This window comes from Dipodomys spectabilis, unplaced genomic scaffold (assembly GCF_019054845.1).
Source record: "Dipodomys spectabilis isolate Male_0828 unplaced genomic scaffold, ASM1905484v1 ptg000125l, whole genome shotgun sequence".
NCBI lineage: Eukaryota > Metazoa > Chordata > Mammalia > Rodentia > Heteromyidae > Dipodomys > Dipodomys spectabilis.
The window spans coordinates 10,350,801-10,370,758 of NW_024870802.1; the positions used below are offsets into that span (position 1 = coordinate 10,350,801).

The 19,958-nt window shown below is 45.3% G+C and overlaps 1 protein-coding gene across 1 annotated transcript; it reads right to left on the reverse strand.

Moving 5' to 3' along the window:
• Positions 1-5,447: 5,447 nt before the first annotated feature.
• On the reverse strand, positions 5,448-17,782 carry Ina (internexin neuronal intermediate filament protein alpha). The gene is made up of 3 exons (XM_042689610.1): positions 16,661-17,782; positions 7,195-7,319; positions 5,448-5,757 (listed from the first exon to the last, which is right to left on the reverse strand). Exons 1-3 carry the CDS (start codon positions 17,723-17,725, stop codon positions 5,448-5,450), a joined length of 1,500 nt encoding a protein of 499 aa, XP_042545544.1. The 5' UTR covers positions 17,726-17,782.
• Between the last annotated feature and the right edge of the window lie 2,176 nt (positions 17,783-19,958).

Below are 19,958 nucleotides of genomic sequence, written 5' to 3' on the forward strand. Positions count from 1 at the left end.
ATGGCAGGTGCTCATAAGTTAAGCTACATTTCTAGCTGCTTTTGTTCTTTTTTCTACTTTTACATCAAAGGTGATTTCTGACATTTTCTCCAGCCTCTATGTTGAAATCTACTCTTACTGGATTTGGCTTCTGTCATCGCCCTAAATGTCTCTTCTCACTGGAGCATCAGGTACAGTATATTTCAGGGACATTGTGTGTGTGTGTGTGTGTGTGTATGCCATGCACACACATGCACCAGTTCTGGAGCTTGAACTCAGGGTCTGGGCACTGTCCTTGAGCTTTTGTGCTCAAGGTTAGCACTCAACCACTTGAGCCACAGCACCACTTCTGGCCTTTTTGGTAGTTAATTAGAGAGTCTCACAGCTTTCCTGCCTGGACTGGCTTTGAACTGCAGTCCTCAGATCTCAGCTTCCTGAGTATCTAGGCTTATAGGCATGAGCCACTGGCATTTTTTTTTTTTTGATAATTCCATAAATTCCCTGAAGTGAGGTTTACATAGCATAAAATCAAAGTGAATGATTCAGAAGCTGAGTGTTGTGATCCATGCCTGAAACCCAGCAGCCTGAGCTAGAGAGCAGTCTCTAAATAAAGAACATAAGGGGTAAAAATAGTGATTAGTACACTTTAAATATTTTGCAGCCATGCACTCTAATTTTCTCTAAATTGAAACCCCTATTCTCTCTAAAACGAAACCCCAAACAGATGGATGTTAGTAGCTCACTCCTGTAATCCTAGCCACCCAAGAGGCTGAGATCTGAGGATCAAGCTTCCTTGCTAGCCCAAGCAGGAAAGTCTGGACTCTTTATCTCCAATTAACCACCAAAAAGCCAGCAGTGGAAATGTGGCTCAAGTGGTAGAGTGCCAGTTTGATAGAAGCCAAGCAGAAGCAGTTCAAGCTGCAGTCCTCACAGAAAAAAAGAAAGAAAGAAACCCCATATTCAGTGAATAGTGACTTGCCATTGCTCCCTCTCCAGCCCTGACAACAATCCACTGTTAATGCTTGTTTTTCATTCCAATGGGCTTTGCTTTTTGTTTTTAAAGTTTTAGCAAAGATTTATTTTAGTACAACAGGGTTAAAGTAAGGAGAAATAGAAAAAGAAATATTCCCCACTCCCTGTGGCAAATGGAAGTTAAGGACTCAAAATAACAGAAACAGAAGGGACCCTGGTCAGACTTGCCAAGGGCCTCTGTACAGAAAACCTGCAAGTAAAGCCTGGTGAGGAAAAGGTGGAAAAGTAGGTAAGAAGTATACCTACTCCCTAAAGTAGGCACTTTAGGAAAAAAAATTGGCAGTACTGCTGTTTGAACTTAAGGGCTTGCACTTGTTAGGTAGGTGTTCTGCTGAGACATGCCTTTACTGCCCCTCCCCTTTTTGGTGGTATTGGTTTTGAATTTAAGGCCTTATGCTTGCCTGGCTGGCATTCTACCATTTGAGGCACACCTCAAGTCCAGTTTTTTGATAGTTATTTTGGAGACAGAGTCTCACAGACTTTCCTGCCCAGGCTGACCTCCAACTAGTATCCTCCAGATCTCAGCCTCCTGAATAGATTAGACTACAGGCATGAGGTATCAGGGCCCAATTTATGCTGGTTACTTTTGAGATAGGGTCTTGTTGCTTGTTATGGCATGTGCCTGGGCCACTATCTACCTGCTTCAGGCTTCCTGTTGTGGATAGGAAAACAGGACCTCACCACCATGCCCAGATCTCAGTTGAAGAATCTTGCAAACTTTTCTGCCTAGGATGGTCATGAACCAGATCTTCCCAATCTCAGCTCTGAGATAGTTAAGATTACAAGGTGTGAGCCACCTGTTCCTAGCTCAAGTAGGCACTTTTTTTTTTTTTTTTGGTCATGGGGCCTCAACTCTGGGCCTGGGCGCTGTCCCTCAGCTCTTCAGCTCAAGGCAAGCACTCTACCACTTGAGCCACAGCGTCACTTCCAGCTTTTTCTCCATATGCAGTGCTGAGGAATCGAGTCCAGGGCCTCATGCATGCAAGGCAAGCACTCTACCACTAGGTCACCATCCCAGCCCAAGTAGGCACCTTTTAAAAAAGTTTTTTAAGGGGCTGGGAGGTTGGTCAGTGGTAGAGTGCTTGCCTCAAATTCATGAGGCCTTGGGTTCCATTCCTCAGCTCCACATAAGCAACCCTCCTCCCCCCCCAAAAAAAGTGGTGCTGTGGCTCAAGTGGTAGGGTGCTAGCCTTGAGCTGAAGAGCTGAGGGACAGTGCCCAGGCCCAGAGTTCAAGTCCCACGACTGACAAACAAAAAAAAAAAAAAAAAAAAGATTTTTAAGCTGGGCATCGGTGGCTTACGCCTGTAATCCTAGCTACTCAGGTGGCTGAGATCTGAGGATCATGGTTCAAAGCCAGCCAGGGCAGGAAAGTCTGTCTTTTTTTTTCTTTTGTTCGGTCATGGGGCCTGAACTCTGGGCCTGGGTACTGTTCCTCAGCTCTTTAGCTCAAGGCTACCATTCTACCACTTGAGCCACAACGCCACTTCTGGCTTTTACTGCTTTTGTGGTGCTGAGGAATCGAAGTGCATGCAAGGCAAGCACTCTACCACTGAGCTACCTTCCCAGTGAGACTCTTCAATAAACCACCAAAAAACCAGAAGTGGCACGGTGGCTCAAGTGGTAGAGTGCTAGTCTTGAGGGAAGAACTGAGGGACAGTGCCCAGGCCTAGAGTTCACGCTCCATCTCACACACACACACACACACACACACACACACACACACACACACAAAGTTTTTTGAGACAGTCTTGCTATGTTGTCCAGGCTGGCTTCAAATTTCAATTCTGCATCAGCCTTGTGAGTGCTGGGACTACAGCATCTACCACCACTATCAGTAGGCACTTTCTTTTATGCAAAGGAGCAACATCAAGAAGGCATGTGTTTGTGAAGTGGGATACAAGCCAATGGTCTGAATCTCAGGTCTGCTATTTGATGTGTGACATTAGAAAAGGGTCCTAATCTTGTCAGTCTGAGATTGGGCTTCTTTATATTTATTTATTGTTGGTTGTGGGGCTTGAACTCTGGGCCTGGGCGTTGTCCCTCAGCTCTTCAGCTCAGCGCTCTACCACTTGAGCCATAGTACCACTTCTGGTTTTTCTGGTGGTTTATTGGAGATAAAAGAGTCTTACGAGCTGGGCGCTGTTCATGCATATAATCCTAGCAAGAGGCTGAGATCTGAGGATTGAAGTTTGAAGTCAGCCCAGGCAGAAATGTCCATGAGACTCTTACCTCTAATTAAAACCACCAGAAAGCTGGAAGTGGAAGTATGGCTCAAGTGTAGCACACCAGCCTTGAGTGGAAAAAGCTAATGGACAGCGCCCAAGCCCTGAGTTCAGGCTCTAGAACTGGCAGTAAGTTATTCTGGGATCATTGGTCTACTCTTCAGGCAGACTTTCCTACCATCTCTTGGACTCATTTTGTTGTTGTGTTGTAACAGGTGATATTGCTGGCTTCCCTTCCCCTTTCTGCCTTTTTTTGGTCAGTCGTGGGGCTTGAACTCAGCCTGGGCACTGTCCCTGAGTTCTTTTTGCTCAAGCTAGTGCTCTACCACTTTAAGACATAGTGCCACCTCTGGTTTTCTGGTACTAACTGGAGATAAGAGACTCATGGGCTGCCTTTGAACTACAATCCTCAGATCTAAGCCTCTGGAGTGGCTGGGATTACAAGCATGAGCCACCAGTGCTCGGCTGCCTTTCAATTCTGAATGTTTTCCATGCTTAGAATTTTCCATATATGTTCTTGGATTAGTCAGAGCTAGATGGCCTCCTGAACCCAAATAACACTACCCAGCGAAACAGCAGAAACCACACAACACAAGTTCCACAGGTGGATTCAGAGGACTTTTAACTTATTTTACTAGAGTCTTACAGTAAATGTGAGGCGTAAAGACAGCGACCGGTCAGGGAAAGGAAGAAAAGTGTTTTTCAAGTTCCTTGAGTTATTGAAGCAAGTGTGAGAATGAGCAAGTTCAGCAAAGCATCATGTGTGGTAGGGCAACTTCACTCTGACAGCACTGAGCACTGCCAGGGAATGAATCCTGCATTAAAATTGGTACATGTGGCAGACAGGGCAATGTGGTGCCACACGGTTGAGCAGGTGAACAGCTGACTCCCTGGACTGTTTTCTACCTCTCCAGACGGGAAAGGAAACCTGTTAACTGAGCAGCAAACCATGCAGCAAACTGTTGGGAAGACTTGGAGAAGAGAAAGATCTTTTTTTTTTTCTTTTTTAAATATTTGCTGGTGGTATTGATTGACCAGAAGTGGTTTTTTTTCCTCCCTTTTCCACTTTTGGACGGTAGCATTGTGACAGAATAGCCTACACTTAGCACTCTTAAAAGGCATAGGAGAGTGGAAGCAAGGCCTCTTGTAGACCTAGAGAAGGAAACCTATCAGGAAGGGAAATTCATGGATCCTAAAGGCAAGAACATGGGAAAGCTAACTCTACACCACCACACAGGAACTGACACAGAGGAGACCCTTGGCCTTTTCCATTCCTAGAAGAACTCACTTCTTCTAACTTACACTACTAAATCTATGGTCAGCTTAATCACAGCTTGGGATGACTATTATCGTGCTTCTAAAGCTAAAGTGAAAAGCTACATTCTTTGAAGTCATTTTCCCCCTAATTAAGTAGATTTAAATAAGCCCAAAGCCTAAAATCTAGGGAGTGTTTTCATCATTTGTCAGGGGAAATCCTAAGAATTCATCACTGCCATTTTTTTAAGCCTATAACTTTAAAGACACATGAAATGGGCAGGGATCTCATTACACAAATCACAGAAATAGTGGACATGCATCTAACTTTATCGAATGAGCAAAGAGGATCAAAGGGAGTAAATTCTGAGAAGCTCACTGTGTTTTAAAAGGGGAGAATACTACACTAGCCTTTTCTTTTTCACCCCGATGGAAGAAAAAGAATACATGAAATTGAGGGCAGTGGGAAGGAAATGTCCATTAAACAAACACCTATCATTTGTAATTCAGTTCTATTGGTTGAATTGGATGTGGATCATCGGTTTATCTCTGGCAGTGATCTTATGGTTGGGTATCTATAATATGACTACATAGCTTGGCAATGGCTGGTTAGAGCAGATAGAAGTTTCAATTTCATTCAGAGGATGACCAGGACCACTTAGACTTAGCACCTTCATGTGTTCTTCTATACCTGAAATCTTCCATTACTGTGAAGCCTAAGCTTTAGGTGAGAAAGCTGTATTCTTAGATAACTCTTCTGTGATTGCTCCAGGACTGCAGTTTGATCCCATCTAAGGGGTGGTTTTCTATCAGACAAAGTAAGTATGTAATACTAAATATGAGAAGCCTTGAAGTTGCTAAGGAGTGGTGACAGGTGTTGCGGTTCAGGAGTAGGCTGGTTAACAAGTCAAATGCATATTATTCCCCCTTAAGCATTAACACTTTTTTAGCAGCAGGATTATATTTTTTGGCTTGAAATGGTGCTCTCTTCTATATCTGACTTCTCAGTTTTCTTAGTAGATATTACTGTTTCCTCCAATATTTCTTCAAAAGTTTCCCCTATCTGAGAGGTTTTCTTAGAGGCTACCTTAGAAGCCTCCTCCTCCTCTTCCTCCTTCTTAAGGGACAGCCCAGCAGATGAGACTTTGGAGCTTGTAGAACTGAGGACTCTAGAAGAGAGCAGGTAGCTTGGATTGGGGAGTGGATTCAGCCCGGAAATGCTTAATCCACTGGTGCTAAATCGTGTCTCCTCGCCTTCCAGCAGCTTCCTGTAAATCCAACAGAGAAAAACTCTCAGGAAGTCCACTTGTTAACTAGAAAAAAATAACTAGAAAAATAAAATAAAATGTAATTCTCCATTCCCTGTTCTTTATTTAGATTCCCAAGGACTTTATACGATTGAGACTAGTAATTTTGCATTCCAAGGCTCAAAAGCTATTGCACATGCGTGTGCGCACATGCACACACACACACACACACACACACACACACACACACACACACACCTTCATGATCAGCTACATTCAAACTATTGTCAAAGGGAAGCCTGTCCTACTCACAAATATGTTCCTGAAGGAAAACCAACAACCCGCCCCTTGGCCACATCACACCCATTTTTGACAATTGGAGTCTACTAAGTTCTAGGGAGAAGTAATTTTTCTAATTTACACCTTAACTGCTACAGGGATAAAGAGGTGCTAAATCCATAAGGGAGATAGGAACCACTTAATGCAGCCTGAACTTGAGATCTGTCATCCTTCCGTGAATAGGAATCCAGAGAGAAATGTCAGCTTTCAGGGTGGGGGAAGGATATGCAGCACTGGGGTTTGAGGGTTTGAACTCAGGGCTTTAGGCTTGCCAGGCAAGTTACTATCACTTGAGCCATACCCCCAGCTAACTTTCAGGACTTTTCTAAGTAGATAAACCTTATTTTAAAACTTACAGCCCAGTGATTTATTTTTATTTTATTTATTTTTTTGCCAGTCTTAGGGCTTGAAATCAGGCTTGACCACTGAGCTTCTTTTGCTCAAGGCTGGCGCTCTACCACTTGAGCTACAGTGCCACTTCTGGCCTTTTCTAAATAGTTTATTGGTGCTAAGAGTCTCATGGACTTTCCTGCTCCAGGCAGCTTCAAACCATGATCTTCAGATCTCAACCTCAAGAGTAGTGGCATGAGCCACTGGTGCCTGGCATGATGATTTTTTTTTTTTTTTGGTAGGTTGTGGGGCTTGAACTCAGGGTCTGGGCACTGTCCTTGAACTTTTTCTGCTCAAGGCTAGCACTCTACCACTTTGAGTCACAGCACTACTTCTGGTTTTCTGGTGGTTAATTGGAGTCTCACATACTTTCCTTCCCCAGGCTGAATTTGTATCTCAATCCTCAGATCTCAACCCCTGAATAGCGAGGAGTACAGGTATGAGCCACTAGTGCTTGATCTGATGAATTTTTATTTTAACCTCTGGGTACCTCCATTAACCCTTTTAGCCCTTAGCACTATATCCCTTTTAGCCCTTATGGGCAATATTCTGGGACTAGTAAGGTGAAGGTGGTAATATCCAAATAGAAGGCAAATGGGCAGGAAAGTGATGTTCCTCTTCATCCTTCCTCACTGATTGGAAATCAGAGACTATAAGTAGTTAGTAGGCAGGTAGCCCTGCCCTGGAACGGCATGTGCTTTGCTTGGGTGAGCTTGATTCAGGAGTTACCTGTAAGCTGCTATCTCAATGTCTAGGGCCATTTTGACATTGAGCAAGTCCTGGTATTCCCGAAGGTGGCGTGCCATTTCACTCTTGGTGTTCCTCAGATCATTCTCCAGCTGACCAATGCTATCCTGAAAAGGGACACATCCAAAATACTTAGGCCAAAGCAGTTGAAATTTGTTCAGACAGATTCCCACAAGACAAAGATTCTCCACCCTGATAGTAAAACCACCAAACAGATTAATAAAATACTTACATCCAGATCTGTCTAACAGTCCTGATTCTGCCTGATTTTGCCATGGGGTAGGATCTGAGCATCCAAGGCATCTTAGATGCAGGACAAGGGTTGGAAACTTCTACCACAAGGCACATATAGTTCTCTCCCTCATTTTGATCGTTTCCTGGAACTATGCTGTTCAATCACTTCATGAAAGTGATGTGGTGATACGTGAAAGTGATATGATAAGGATGAAGCAGAAACATTACAAAAAAGGAGTGGTCTTTTTCAATTCAAATGAAAACACTTATAATATACATATATATATATATATATGCATACATATGTATGCATATATGTATGCATATATACACCTACCCACAAACATACACTAAGTTCATATGATGATTTGTCTCCAAATTCTTCCAGGTATACATCAAGGCATGGAAAATAAATGAAGGCATGAGATAAATTTTTGATCATTGAACAGCCAGAAGGATCTCTTAAATACAAGGGCTAGGAATGTAGCTCAGTGGTAGAGCACTTGCCTAACAAGCAAAGTCCCAGAGTTAGGACCCCAACACGCACAGGTGCACACACACAAACCAGCAAATAATATAACTCTCCTCCAATAGCTTTTTTTTTTGTTTGGACGTGGGGCTTGAACTCTGGGCCTGGGCGCTGTCCCTCAGCTCTTCAGCTCAAGGCTAGCGCTCTATCACTTGAGCCACAGTGTCACTTCTGGTTTTCTGGTGGTTTATTGGAGATAAGAGCCTCACAGACTTTCCTGTCCAGGCTGGCTTTGAACCGCAATTCTCCGATCTCAGCCTTGTGAGTAGCTAGGATTACAGGTGTGAGCCACCAGCACCTGGCTCCTCCAATAGCTTTGCAATAAAATCCAAACCCTTCAGTATGACCCAATCACCTTCTCTTAGCTCAGTCTCAGCCTCCTTAACCTTTTGTTCCCTTCACATAACCAAATTCATGGCTGTCTCAGACCCATTAGCCTTGCAGCTAGTGGGTCTTTATCTGACCTGTTCCTCATCATAGAAGATTCAGCTCGGTCTCTCCAATGTAAATACTTTCCCTCCACCAATCTAGCACCTTATTTTATCTCTACCTGGAGCAACCGCTAGTCCATGCAGAAACTGTGGGAAAATTAGAAAATACTTAAAGAAAAAAACTTACAAGAAGCCATTCTGTGCTTAGCTTTTGTTACATGAATCATTTTGTTTACTTATGTCCTAGTTTATTTTTGATCACTTTAATCTACAACATTGTTTTCAGTCTCAGCACTGACATTTTAGACAGGATAACTCTAGCCTCTATATGCCAGAAACACATAGCCTCATTCCTGGTTGTGATAAAGAAAACTGTAACTAAGCTGGTGAGTGGTGATACATGTTTGTAATCTCAGCAGTCTAGAAGCTGAGGCAGGAGAATTGAAAGCAACCTTTTCCAGTTCACCCCTAGAAGCCCAGGTTCTAGCACAGTGCACACTGTAGATGCTCAATGAATAATATAGTTCAACAAATGAATGATGCTAGGCAACTACCTTTTTTTTTTTTTTTTGTCAGTCATGGGGCTTGAACTCTGGGTCTGGGCACTGTCCCTCAGCTCTTCAGCTCAAAACTAGTGCTCTATCACTTGAGCTACAGTGCCACTTCTGGTTTTCTGGTGGTTTATTAGAGATAAGAGTCTCACAGACTTTCCTGCCCAGGCTAGCTTTGAACCACAATTCTCAGATCTCAGCCTCCTGAGTAGCTAGGATTACAGGCTTGAGTCACCGGCACGCAGCTATAACTACTTCTTTACTTATGACCTGAAAAGCTGTGAGCAAATAGCCCATCTAATTCAGCTGCACCTTTGTAGATCAAGAGCTATTTTTATGAAATATGAATGTTGATGAACAAATCAGAAACCCCAACAAAGCAAGTATTGAAGGCCTCTGTAATTCCCTTGGAGTAGGGGTAATGCAGCAGTGCTAGAAGTTCAGTTGATAGGTCTAGGATTGTCAACTGCCAAATCAAGAGAATTTTCAGAAGGAATTAAAATTCATGCCACCTACCTGTTCTATAAATGTTGATAGGAACAATGCAAAGGAGAGTCTCTCTTGAATCTTGGGTGCACAGTGAAGAATAAAAGGCAATGAAAGAAATGCCTATGATGCAAATACTTCAGAATGAAGAGATCACAAGAATGTAATAGGATTTTTGAAAATTTGTGTATTTATCCTTTATTTGTTTTGCTTGTACTGGGTCTTAAATTCAGGGCCTCACATTCTTGGCCGGTTTTCAACTTGAAAAAAAAAAATGTTGCCAGGTGCTAGTGGTTCAAACCTGTAATCCTAGCTACTCAGGAGACTGAGATCTGAGGATTGTGGTTCAAAGCCAGCCCAGGCAGGAAAGTCCAGGAGACTCTTATCTCCAATTAACTATCAGAAAACCGGAAATAGAGCTGTAGCTCAAACTGGTAGAGCACTAGTCCTGAGCAAAAGAGCTCAAGGACAGTGCCCAGGCTCTGAGTTCAAACCCCACAACTGACAAAAAAAAAAAAGTTATATTTAAGTACAAAGGAATTTCAATTCAACATTGAAGACCAGTTTTACTTAAGGCTGGCATTCTACAACTTGAGCCACACCTGTGCTTCTGTTTTTTTGTTAGTTAATTGGTGATGAGTGTCAAAAGGTTCATCTTCCAGGGCTGGCTCTGAACTGTGATTCTCAAATCTGAGCTTCCTTACTATCTAGGAGTATAGGTTAGATCAGTCAGTGCCTGGTTTGTTTTTTTTTTTTGAGATGGAGTGAGGAACTGTGTAGCCCATAGTGGCCTTGACTTGTTCCTTCTGTCTCATCCTCTCCAGTTCTGTGATTACAACAGTGTATCCCCACATTCAACTTCTTTTTTTTTTTTGGTCGGTTTTGGGGCTTGAACTCTGGGCCTGGACACTGTCCCTGAGCTCTTCAGCTCAAAGCGAACACTACCACTTCTGGTTTTATGGTGGTTAATTGAAGATAAGAGTCTTATAGACTTTCCTGCCTGGGCTGGCCTTGAACCCCAATCCTTAGATCTCAGCCTTCTGAGTAGCTAGAATTACAGGCATGAACCACCAGCACTTGGCTCATATTCAGCTTCTTAAAACAATTTTTACCAAGAAATTTCATCTGTTGTTTGCTGCTTGAGGCTAAACTAACCTACAAGCAAGTCTGCTAGTGATGCATTAGGGGTTAGGCAATTTTACTATAGCAATGGGGAAAAGTGTAGAGCAAGAAAAAAAGGAGAAAGAGGAAGAAATACTATTTTTACACAGAGGAACAGGAAGAGATGCTTTATGAGAAAGAGGGCTTATTGGCATCCTTTGGTTGTATATTTTGCCCTGGCACTAATACCCAATATTAGTACTCTATATTTGATTTTTTTTAATCCTTTATTTCTATATATGAAAAATGATTTTTCTTCTGTGTGTAGTCTTTTCTGAGATACTCCAAGTTAGGATTTTGGTTTCCCATTCTCCACTTTAGTATGTGATTCTGATAAAGTAGTCAAGTCGTTGCAATAGCATGGCATACAAGAAGTACCTAAGAAATATTAGTGATTTTAACTATTGTTAAGAATGTATCATGTGGGGCTGGGAAGGTGGCTCAGTGGTAGAGTGCTCGCTTCACATGCATGAGGCCCTGGGTTCGATTCCTCAGCACCACATAAGCAGAAAAATCTGGAAGTGGCGCTATGGCTCAAGTGGTAGAGTGCTAGCCTTGAGCTGAAGAGCCGAGGGACAGCGCCCAGGCCCAGAGCTCAGGCCCCATGACGGACAAAAACAAAACAAAAAAAAAAGAATGTATCATGTGATTCTGTCCTTTTTTATGACATGGACAATTTAATCATAAGCTCTCCCTATAACTTTTAGGTAGGTAAGAAATAAATATAATGTTAATGCAATATTATGTATAACAAAACTTTAATATGAGCCTGCTCTATATCACTTAAAGCATAAGATTTTTTTTTTTTTTTTGTCAGTTGTGGGGCTTGAACTGTGGGGCCGGGGCACTGTCCCTCCGCTCTTCAGCTCAGGATTTCTGGTGATTAATTGGAGGTAAGAGTCTCGCAGACTTTCCTGCCTGAGCTGGCTTTGAACTGCAATCCTCAGATCTCAGTCTCCTGAGTAGTTAGGATTACAGGCTGAGCCACCAGCGCCCAGCAAGCATCAGATTTTTTTTTTTTGTCGGTCGTGGGGCTTGAACTCTGGGTTTGAGCGCTCCTTCAGCTCTTTAGCTCAAGGCGAGTGCTCTACCGTTTGAGCCACAGCGTCACTTCCGGTTTTCTAGTAGTTTATTGGAGATGAGTCTCACGGTCTTTCCTACCCGGGCTGGCTTTGAACCGAGATCCTCAGATCTCAGCTTCCTGAGTAGCTAGGATTACAGGCGTGAGCCACTGTGCCAGCTCAGGTCTTTTTTAAGGTAACAATTTTCAATTAAAAAAAAAAAAAACTTTCTAAAATGAATGACTTATCCTCCATTCACAATTAGTAAATATAATGCAACCTTTCTGGGCAATTTAAGATATCCATGAAAATAATGGATTATTTTTCTATTCTTTTTATCTTTTAAGTCTATCTTTTAAGACTACATATTTCTCCCCTAAATGGCCTCAAAGAGCAGATGTACATTGATATTGTTGCTTACTGGGTTTTTTTTGTCCTGAGAGGTGGCCTGATGGACTGCTCTGGTTCCTGACAATGCCTGAGTCCTCTCCTGCTATAGGTTTGAGACCAACCCCCCCCCCCCAATCCCGCAAAAGGAAGCATTTTTGAGAATCACATGAAGTAAGAATGATTATGTGGAGGGCACTGGCAGAACCAACTTCCTAATAGGTGATTTAGCGATAAATGTTTTATTTCATATTTCTTAAAAATAGAGTTATTTTGTTTCACAGCTGTGTTTTCTGAATAAGAGGTTGGTGGAGAGCTGGGTTCTAGCCAGATGAGATTTCCTTATACTTTTATGTCATAAAACTCACAGGCCTATTTTATGGATCAGAGTAGGCAAAAAGCACAGCTCAACTCCTTTCAGGAGTAACTGTAGACCACTGATGGTAATAGCTCATCTACTCTGGTGTCTTTGTTTGTGTTCTCCTCCCACCAGGCTGTGTCTTGCATTGCCCTTCAAAAGCCCTGCCAAAGATGGCCTCCAGCTCGAAAAATGAGCAGAGCACTGCAGTCTGCCCCCTCCCCCAACCATGCAGCTGCTGCTGTCTTTAGCCTGCAGGAACAGGGGAGAGGCACTCCCTGCTCCAGCTGGGGTCTCTCCTAAGACAGCCAAGACGACTGCTGAGCATCTGGCCCGTGCCTGGAAGAATGCTGGCTGCAAGAAAGCCACACTAGCATCTGTAGTAGAAAAAAGGAAATATACAGGGTGCTGTGGATTTCATAAACTTTTTGAGGAAACACTCAGCCAGCCAAGCAGTATTGAGTACCATACAATACTGATGGAAAGGGGCTATCTCTATGCTTTGTATAATCAGCCAGGCAAGGTAAGAGGGGTTTTACATGTGGTTCACTACACACACACACACACACATACATATGTATATCTACATATGTATGTAAATGTATGTTAAATATATATGTATATACCACTTTACAAAAATATGTGCTTTAAGTCAGTGTGCTCCAAAATGAATACAAGGCTGTCTAGATATGGCCCTTTCATCGAAAATACATATTTCTGGGGACTATAGAAAGTGGTGATATAGATCAAGATGCTTTGTACACACAAATTGACATGCTGAATTGAAACCCCTTTGTATACCATTTAAAGATAATGTAAAAAATGACTAAAGAAAAGGAAATGCATATTTGTGGCTCCGCCTCTGAACTCCTAAATCTGTTCAGTTAGGAGTGGTCCTCACAATCTTTTTGTTTAAGCTCTCAGTTGACCTTGGTGTGTCAGTATGCTTGGGGACTAGTTTAATTTATTTCTATAAAGGAGTTATTGTGGTGGCACAGGTGACAGTAGCTAAATGCAACAGGGAAGGGCAAACAAAGCAAAACCCAGATTAAATAGCTTTAAAAATACAAAGATCAAATGTAGCTTTTTTTCTTTCTTGAATCTTAATTCCAGAAATAGATCTATCAAGCTATTGATTTATACGCAGCCATTTCCATCTCCAATCTCCCAGGGGTCAGACCCTTCCTGCTATTTAATTAGGCTGCACTCCAATCTCATATTGGAGGGAAGAGGGCAGCCTTGGCTTGTCTCCCTGGAGAGCATTAACCAGCAGTGATCTTGAGTGTTCAGCAAGGTCTTTCAAGGAAAGCTCTGGCTTTCTAAGACTGACTACAGTTCATATCTGAGACCCCCCCCAGTACCCTCCAAGAAGGTCTTTGAACAGCATTAGTACAGTTGAGACTCTAAAGATGAAGCAGCTAGCTCTGTGGGGATGGGAAACTTCTCTGTCAGAAATGAAAAATCCTTCAGCTTTCCAATTAGGATGGCTGCATTTGGCTTTTGAAGACAATAGTCCTAGCTCTTTCTAAACCTCCTCTTGTCCGGTTCACGTTCTCATATACTATTGTGTACTTACTATGTCACCTTGAATCATTCTTTATCCTTTCTCAAGTGTAAAAAGCTGTCTCCTCAAATAAGCTGTCATCTCTCTGGGGCAGGGAAAGTGAGACTTTAATGGGGCCTTTCTGTGTCTCGGAGAGGGTTACTTAGCAAAGGAAAATGGGCCTACCATTAATTCCTGAAGGTGAAGGAGAGCTGTTTCCCATTACTGCAGTGAAAGTGTGTGTAGGGCGGGGAGGGGAGTGAGGGGTGGGGGTGAGAGGGCAAGAAAACAATGGGTAATTTTCAGGGTGGAAAGGAGGTTTTTTTCACCTTGGTCAGCACACTGAGATTGTTTTTGACCAGATGCTAGGTAAGCCCCACCCAGTCTCAGGTCCCAACAGGGAGGAAATTCTCTTTTCTGTTGTCTGATCTCCTCTTCTCCTCCCTCTAGTAGGCCCACTGAGACGCTGAAGGCCTCAGCGGGTGAGGATAGTACTGCAAAGCTGCAGATGCTGCACTTTCTGTTGGTTTTTGTTCTCTGTAGACCAAGTCTGGATGACACTACTATTGTCTAACACTGAAAGCCTTTTACTGCAAAGGAGCCCAGGCTTGGTGGCATGTAGAATCTAAAACAAGCAAAATGGGGACATAGAATAGCCCAATTTGGTGGGCAATTCTGTGTAATGGATTTTCTTTTTCTTTTTTCTTTTCTTTTCTTTTTTCTTTTGGTAGAAATATTGGCCTATTCCCTCCAGAAGACCACTGAACTGAACTCAGGGTTCTGGAAGGAAACATGAAGTCTTAATTAATTAAGTCTTAATTGTATTGTTCAGGAGGTAGACTACATAGTGAAAAGTTCAAGCTACAGAGCTTGAATCAGAACAGGAGTATTTATTTGAATAATACTGTAATGTCAAATTAACCAAATTAACAATTCAAGCAGGCTTTCATCTTTTACCAAATGAGCCATTTGTAATGAATAGTAAATAACCTTAACATAACAATTATTTAGCTTCTGACAAAAACAGTACACTTAAGATTTCATGCCTTTTCTTGGTTCAATTTTTTTTCTCTTCAATAAATATTATTTTATATGATCAGAGACACAGAGGCATTGTGTCTTTGTATCCTTCTCCTCACAGTGTCTTCCTTTGGTCTCACGGAGAGTGAATGCCTAGAGTCTTGTATCTTGGTTCTATTTTATTAATGTTCCTATACCCTATTAATGTTGTCAAACATAAACTTCAAACCTAGCTAGAATACACTACTGAAGTTTCTAACGTATAGTCATTCAATTAAAAAGGCTTTATTGTGTCTGGAAACTGAACCACACTATTTTGGTTGTTTTCCACATTATTTTGGTTCTCTTCAATATTTTCAATTCACCCTGCCTCTGTGTTCTTTGTACTTATCAACCGAAAATGTTCTATGTAGTAAGCCTGAAGATGCAGTGGCCTTTGTTGAAAGGAAAGATTCAATCAATACCCTCACCAGAGTAAAGGGCCTTCACCAGAGACAGGTGAGGGAAAATGTTGCCTATAACAAAGAAACCATCTTTCTGATTTGTCCTGTGCACTTAACATGGAAAAATGTTAAGGTAATTGGAATTTGCAAGTGAGGCCTCAGTGTGGCTGAGCAGATTAAGTGGTTTTTGTTAAGTGTTAAGCCAACCATGAAAGTGAAAATTGATGCTGCCCACAGGGTGACCTCTGATCGCAGGTAGCCAAGATGGATGTGTTAGTAATGCAGGGGGGAGGGGTGAAAAAAGCAAGCAGTTAATTGCCTAGAGATTCCTAACTGGGACACGAGATGAGAGACATTATTTCTGAAATGGGAGGAATTCCAGATCAGCACCATAGACAGCGCCCTGACCTAGTCCAACTAGTGAAAAGCCATCTAGTGTAAAGCTTTCTCTGGGAAGAAATGTCCTCCGTAGGTTGACGGCTAGGGAACTGTGTGTGCGTGGGGGAGTGGTGGGGCGGGGCACTTGTTAATAGCTCACTCACCATCCACCTCAAAGGTTCCCTTCTCTACCTTAAGGGCAAATGTCCAGAAATTGGGATTGGGGTCTTCGCAGTTCCTGGCTTTGAGCAATAAACAACGACTCTGAAGCACACAGAAAGCCTTTCAAATTCAGACAAGAAAGAGAGAAGGAGGAAGGAGGAGGGAGAGAGAGCAAGAGAGAGCGAGAGAGGGAGGGGGAGAGAGCGCGCGCGCGCGAGAGAGAGCGAGAGGGGGGGAGGGAGGGAGGAGGGAGGGAGAGAGATCGCGAGAGAGCGCCAGCGAGCGAGCGCAAGCAAGCGAGCGCAAGAGCACTTTCTGGGACCACGGAGAGGCTGCGACTTGCCTCCAGTGGCCTCACTCCTATTGGGAGTAGGGAATTGTTTTTCAGGTCGCCAGGGTGTGTTTATCCGCTTGCTGAGAAAGAGACGTCCTTTTAGATTTTTCACACTACACAAAAAGCTTTATTAGAAACTGGGCTGGGAAAGTGAGTTTCTGGGCAACTAAATTCACAGTAAAAAGCTATACAGCTTGTGTGTGTCTGTGCGTGTGCGCGCGCGCGCGCGTTTGCCCACGCCTCCAGTGGAGACTCCCTTCTCCCCTCTCCTCCCACACCCTTACACCCCACTACGGTTTTACAGGAAGTGCAGATGTGCGGGGAAAGAGCACAGGGCGTCCCTTACCTATGCGGTGCTCAGGGCCCTTACCTGGTAGCCGGCCACCTCGGCACAGTGCCGCTCCTCCAGCTCCAGAATCTGCCTCTCCAAGGACTCATTGGCCCCGCGCAGGCCCTCGATCTCGATGGTGCGCGCCTGCAGCTGGCGCCGGTACTCGTGGATCTCCTCGCGGCTGGCACGGATGGCCTCGGTGCTGCGTGCCGCTTGCTCGTTCAGGTTGGCGAACTTGGACTTGTACCATTCTTCCGCCGACTGCAGGTTCTTGGCGGCCAGAGACTCATACTGGGCGCGGATCTCTCTCAGAGCCGAAGTCAGGTCGGGTTTAGCCACAGCCACGTCCACCTCGGCCGCGGCCTGCGACGACGCCTGCAGCGTGGCCAACAGCTCGGCAACCTCCTCGTCGTGCACCTGGCGCACGAAGGCCAGCTCGTCCAGCAGCGACTCCACCTTCTTCTCCAGATCCAGGCGGGCCAGCGTGGCGCCGTCCACGTCGCGCTGCTGCGCCTTCAGGGCGCGCTCGGCGCCCTCGCGCCCGCGGCTCTCCTCTTCGCAGCGCGCCCGCAGCCGCTGCACCTCCTCGGCCAGCCCGTCGCGCTCCAGGACCGCCTGTGCGCGGGCCGAGCTCGCCTCCTCCAGCTGCGCGCGCAGCTCGCGCAGCTCGCGCTGGAAGAGCTCGCCGACGCGCGAGGGCTCGGCGTGGCGCTGGCGCAGCGCGGCCAGCTCGGCCTCCAGCGCACGGTTCTGCGTCTCCAGCTGGTGCACCTTCTCGATGAACACAGCGAAGCGGTCGTTGAGGCCCTGCAGCTGCTCCTTCTCATTCGTGCGGATGATCTTGTACTCGTTGGTGCGCGCCGCTGCCTGGCTCAGGTCCAGCCCCTCGGACGCCGGGAGCCGGCGGTAGGCCAGACCTAGACCGAGCGACGAGGCCCCGGAGCAGGCGCCTGAGGAGGCCACGTTGCAACGGGACAGCGACTGTGAACGGAAGCTGCCCGGGCCACCGGCCCCGGAGAGGCGCGCAGACAGGCGAGAGCCATCCCCGAACACCTTGCGGTAGGAGGAGGAGGAGCACAGGTAGTGCTCGGAACCGAAGCTCATGGTGCGGGGGGATTGGGGCCGTGTGTCCGGCTGCGGCTGAGTCTATCCAGGATGCGAGAGGTGCGGCAGACTGGGCGCGGTGGGGCGGTGCGCACCGGGTTTTAAAGCGCGGGGCCGGGGCGGTGCGTTGGGGGCGGAGCTTCTGCTCTGGGTCCATCGCGGAGAGGGAAGAGGGGCGCCCAGGAGCGGGGGCGGGGAAGCTCGGTGACTACCGCAGCCGTGCGCTCAGGGCGCAGGGGCAGCGCGGTGTGCGTTAAGAGCCTCTCGCCGTGCGCAGCGCAACTCCCCAAGACCCGATCGTGATGGAAAGTGACCAGAGGAGAGGGGGAACGCCTGGACATCTGAGTTTACGAGCCAGAAACCCCAAGACTCTGTGTCTCGAGTCTCTGGACTGTGTCCTCCTTTTGCCTCTCAGCGCGGAGAGCAGGCTTTCTGTAAGGCGTCTTCTACGCCCATCTCCATTCCAGAGTTACCGAGAAGGAGGTCTGGGTTTTCCAGGAAGAGTAGGGGGTCCTCAGAGCGAGGCCCTGTCGCCTCCCTCAGGCGTCTCCAGGGCGCCAGGGCGGGGTTGAAAGTGGGTCTATGCGGCTGAAAGAAAGCTTCCCTCCTATTCTGCAGCTCCGAGGATGGGAGGGTGTGCAGAAAGCCTGCGGGGCCGCAAAGTACGTGAGCCCTAGGGTGTAGGGGGGGAGGGGGTGGTAAAAAAAACAAAAAGGTGGGAGAAAGGAGCCCAGATCTGCAAATAACAGAAAGCACTCGGAATTATTGGAGTTCATTAACAAGGCACAGGATGGAAGGCTGGAGAAAGGGGGGGTGCAGAGATTTGTTTTTAAAACGCTGTATTTTATTGTTGTTGCTGCTATTATTCAAAGCTCTATATTTCAAAACATTTCAGAATGGTGGTGTGTGTGTGTGTGTGTGTGTGTGCACTCGGGGCTTGAATTCAGAGCCTGGGCGTTGTCCCTGACTTTTTTGCGCAAGGCTTGCACTCTACCACTTGAGCTACAGCTCCATTTCCAGCTTTTTGCTGGTTAATCGGAGAAAATCTCAACCGCGATCCTCAGATCCCGGCTCCTGAATAGCTAGGATTACAGATGTGAGCCCCTGGTGCCTGGCTTTATGCTGACTTTTTCATGTCCACTGTGCCCCTCTTTGACAAGTGTGAATTCATTACCTGTCTGGCCCTGTAGGTATTTGGGGTTCTAGTCAGTCTTCTGGTTCTCTTGGCTCTGCTAAGCCACTTCCTAAGTTTAGTAAAAATTTCAGGAGTGGGGAAGAGCACTGCTGACTGAGCTGACCTTTGCTGCACAGTGAAAAGATAGATGTGTGCTAGGTGATAGATGCTTATCTTCAAGCTTATTGTATCACTCAGGGTGGGAGCAGGCTTTGGAGAGGCAGTAGGAATTCCCTTTCAGTTATACTTCACAGTCTGAAGTCCTTTGTTTACTCTTGGAAGATCTTGTATTTCTAGGATAAGCTTAATTTCACTTTATGGGGTAGGGAATTGCCTAGAGAAGCCTCCAAAGGAAAGGACTTTGGAGTATATCTCTTGGTTTTGGGCTGGTTGTGGAAGATGGTCAGGCCTTGACACAACCTGTTTTCTCATAGTGCACCAAAAACCTAAATTAGGCTCAATTAGGATATCTTTGGGCTTAGAAAGACCCAGGCTGGCGAAGGATGGAAGAGTACCTGCCAGTCATTGTGCCAGCACTTGTGCATAGTTTTTTTTCCTTCTGGCCTCTCTTCAAAGCAGGGACACACCCTGCCAAAGGTCACTAGCAGCAAAGACCAACATAGGTTCTTTCATCACTACAGAATTCTTCTTACCCAATGAGACTTGCTTATTTCTATGCAGCCATAATAGGCTAAGGTGGCCTTCAAAGAGTTATGACCAGTAACTCATTAGCAAGTTACTTGTAATTGGAAGAACACTGGACTTAGAGTCAAGAGGTGATGGGGTTCAATTGTGCCTTCTGTCACTTAGTAAGTATGTGGGGTTAATGACACCTACTTCCCCAGGGTTATGAAAGATTAGGTTGATGAACATGGAGCCTACAATCTTGGATAAGAACTTATTGTCACTATCATTGTCTTTCAAGTGAAAGGATGTTGCTTCATAACCACCAGAAAGAGGATATGAATTAGGTTTTGTGAGAGGAGTACAGGATACTATCCACTGCAGTGTGCATGCCAGGGCTTCACAGGCTGCCCCTGGAGGAACAGAACACAGTCA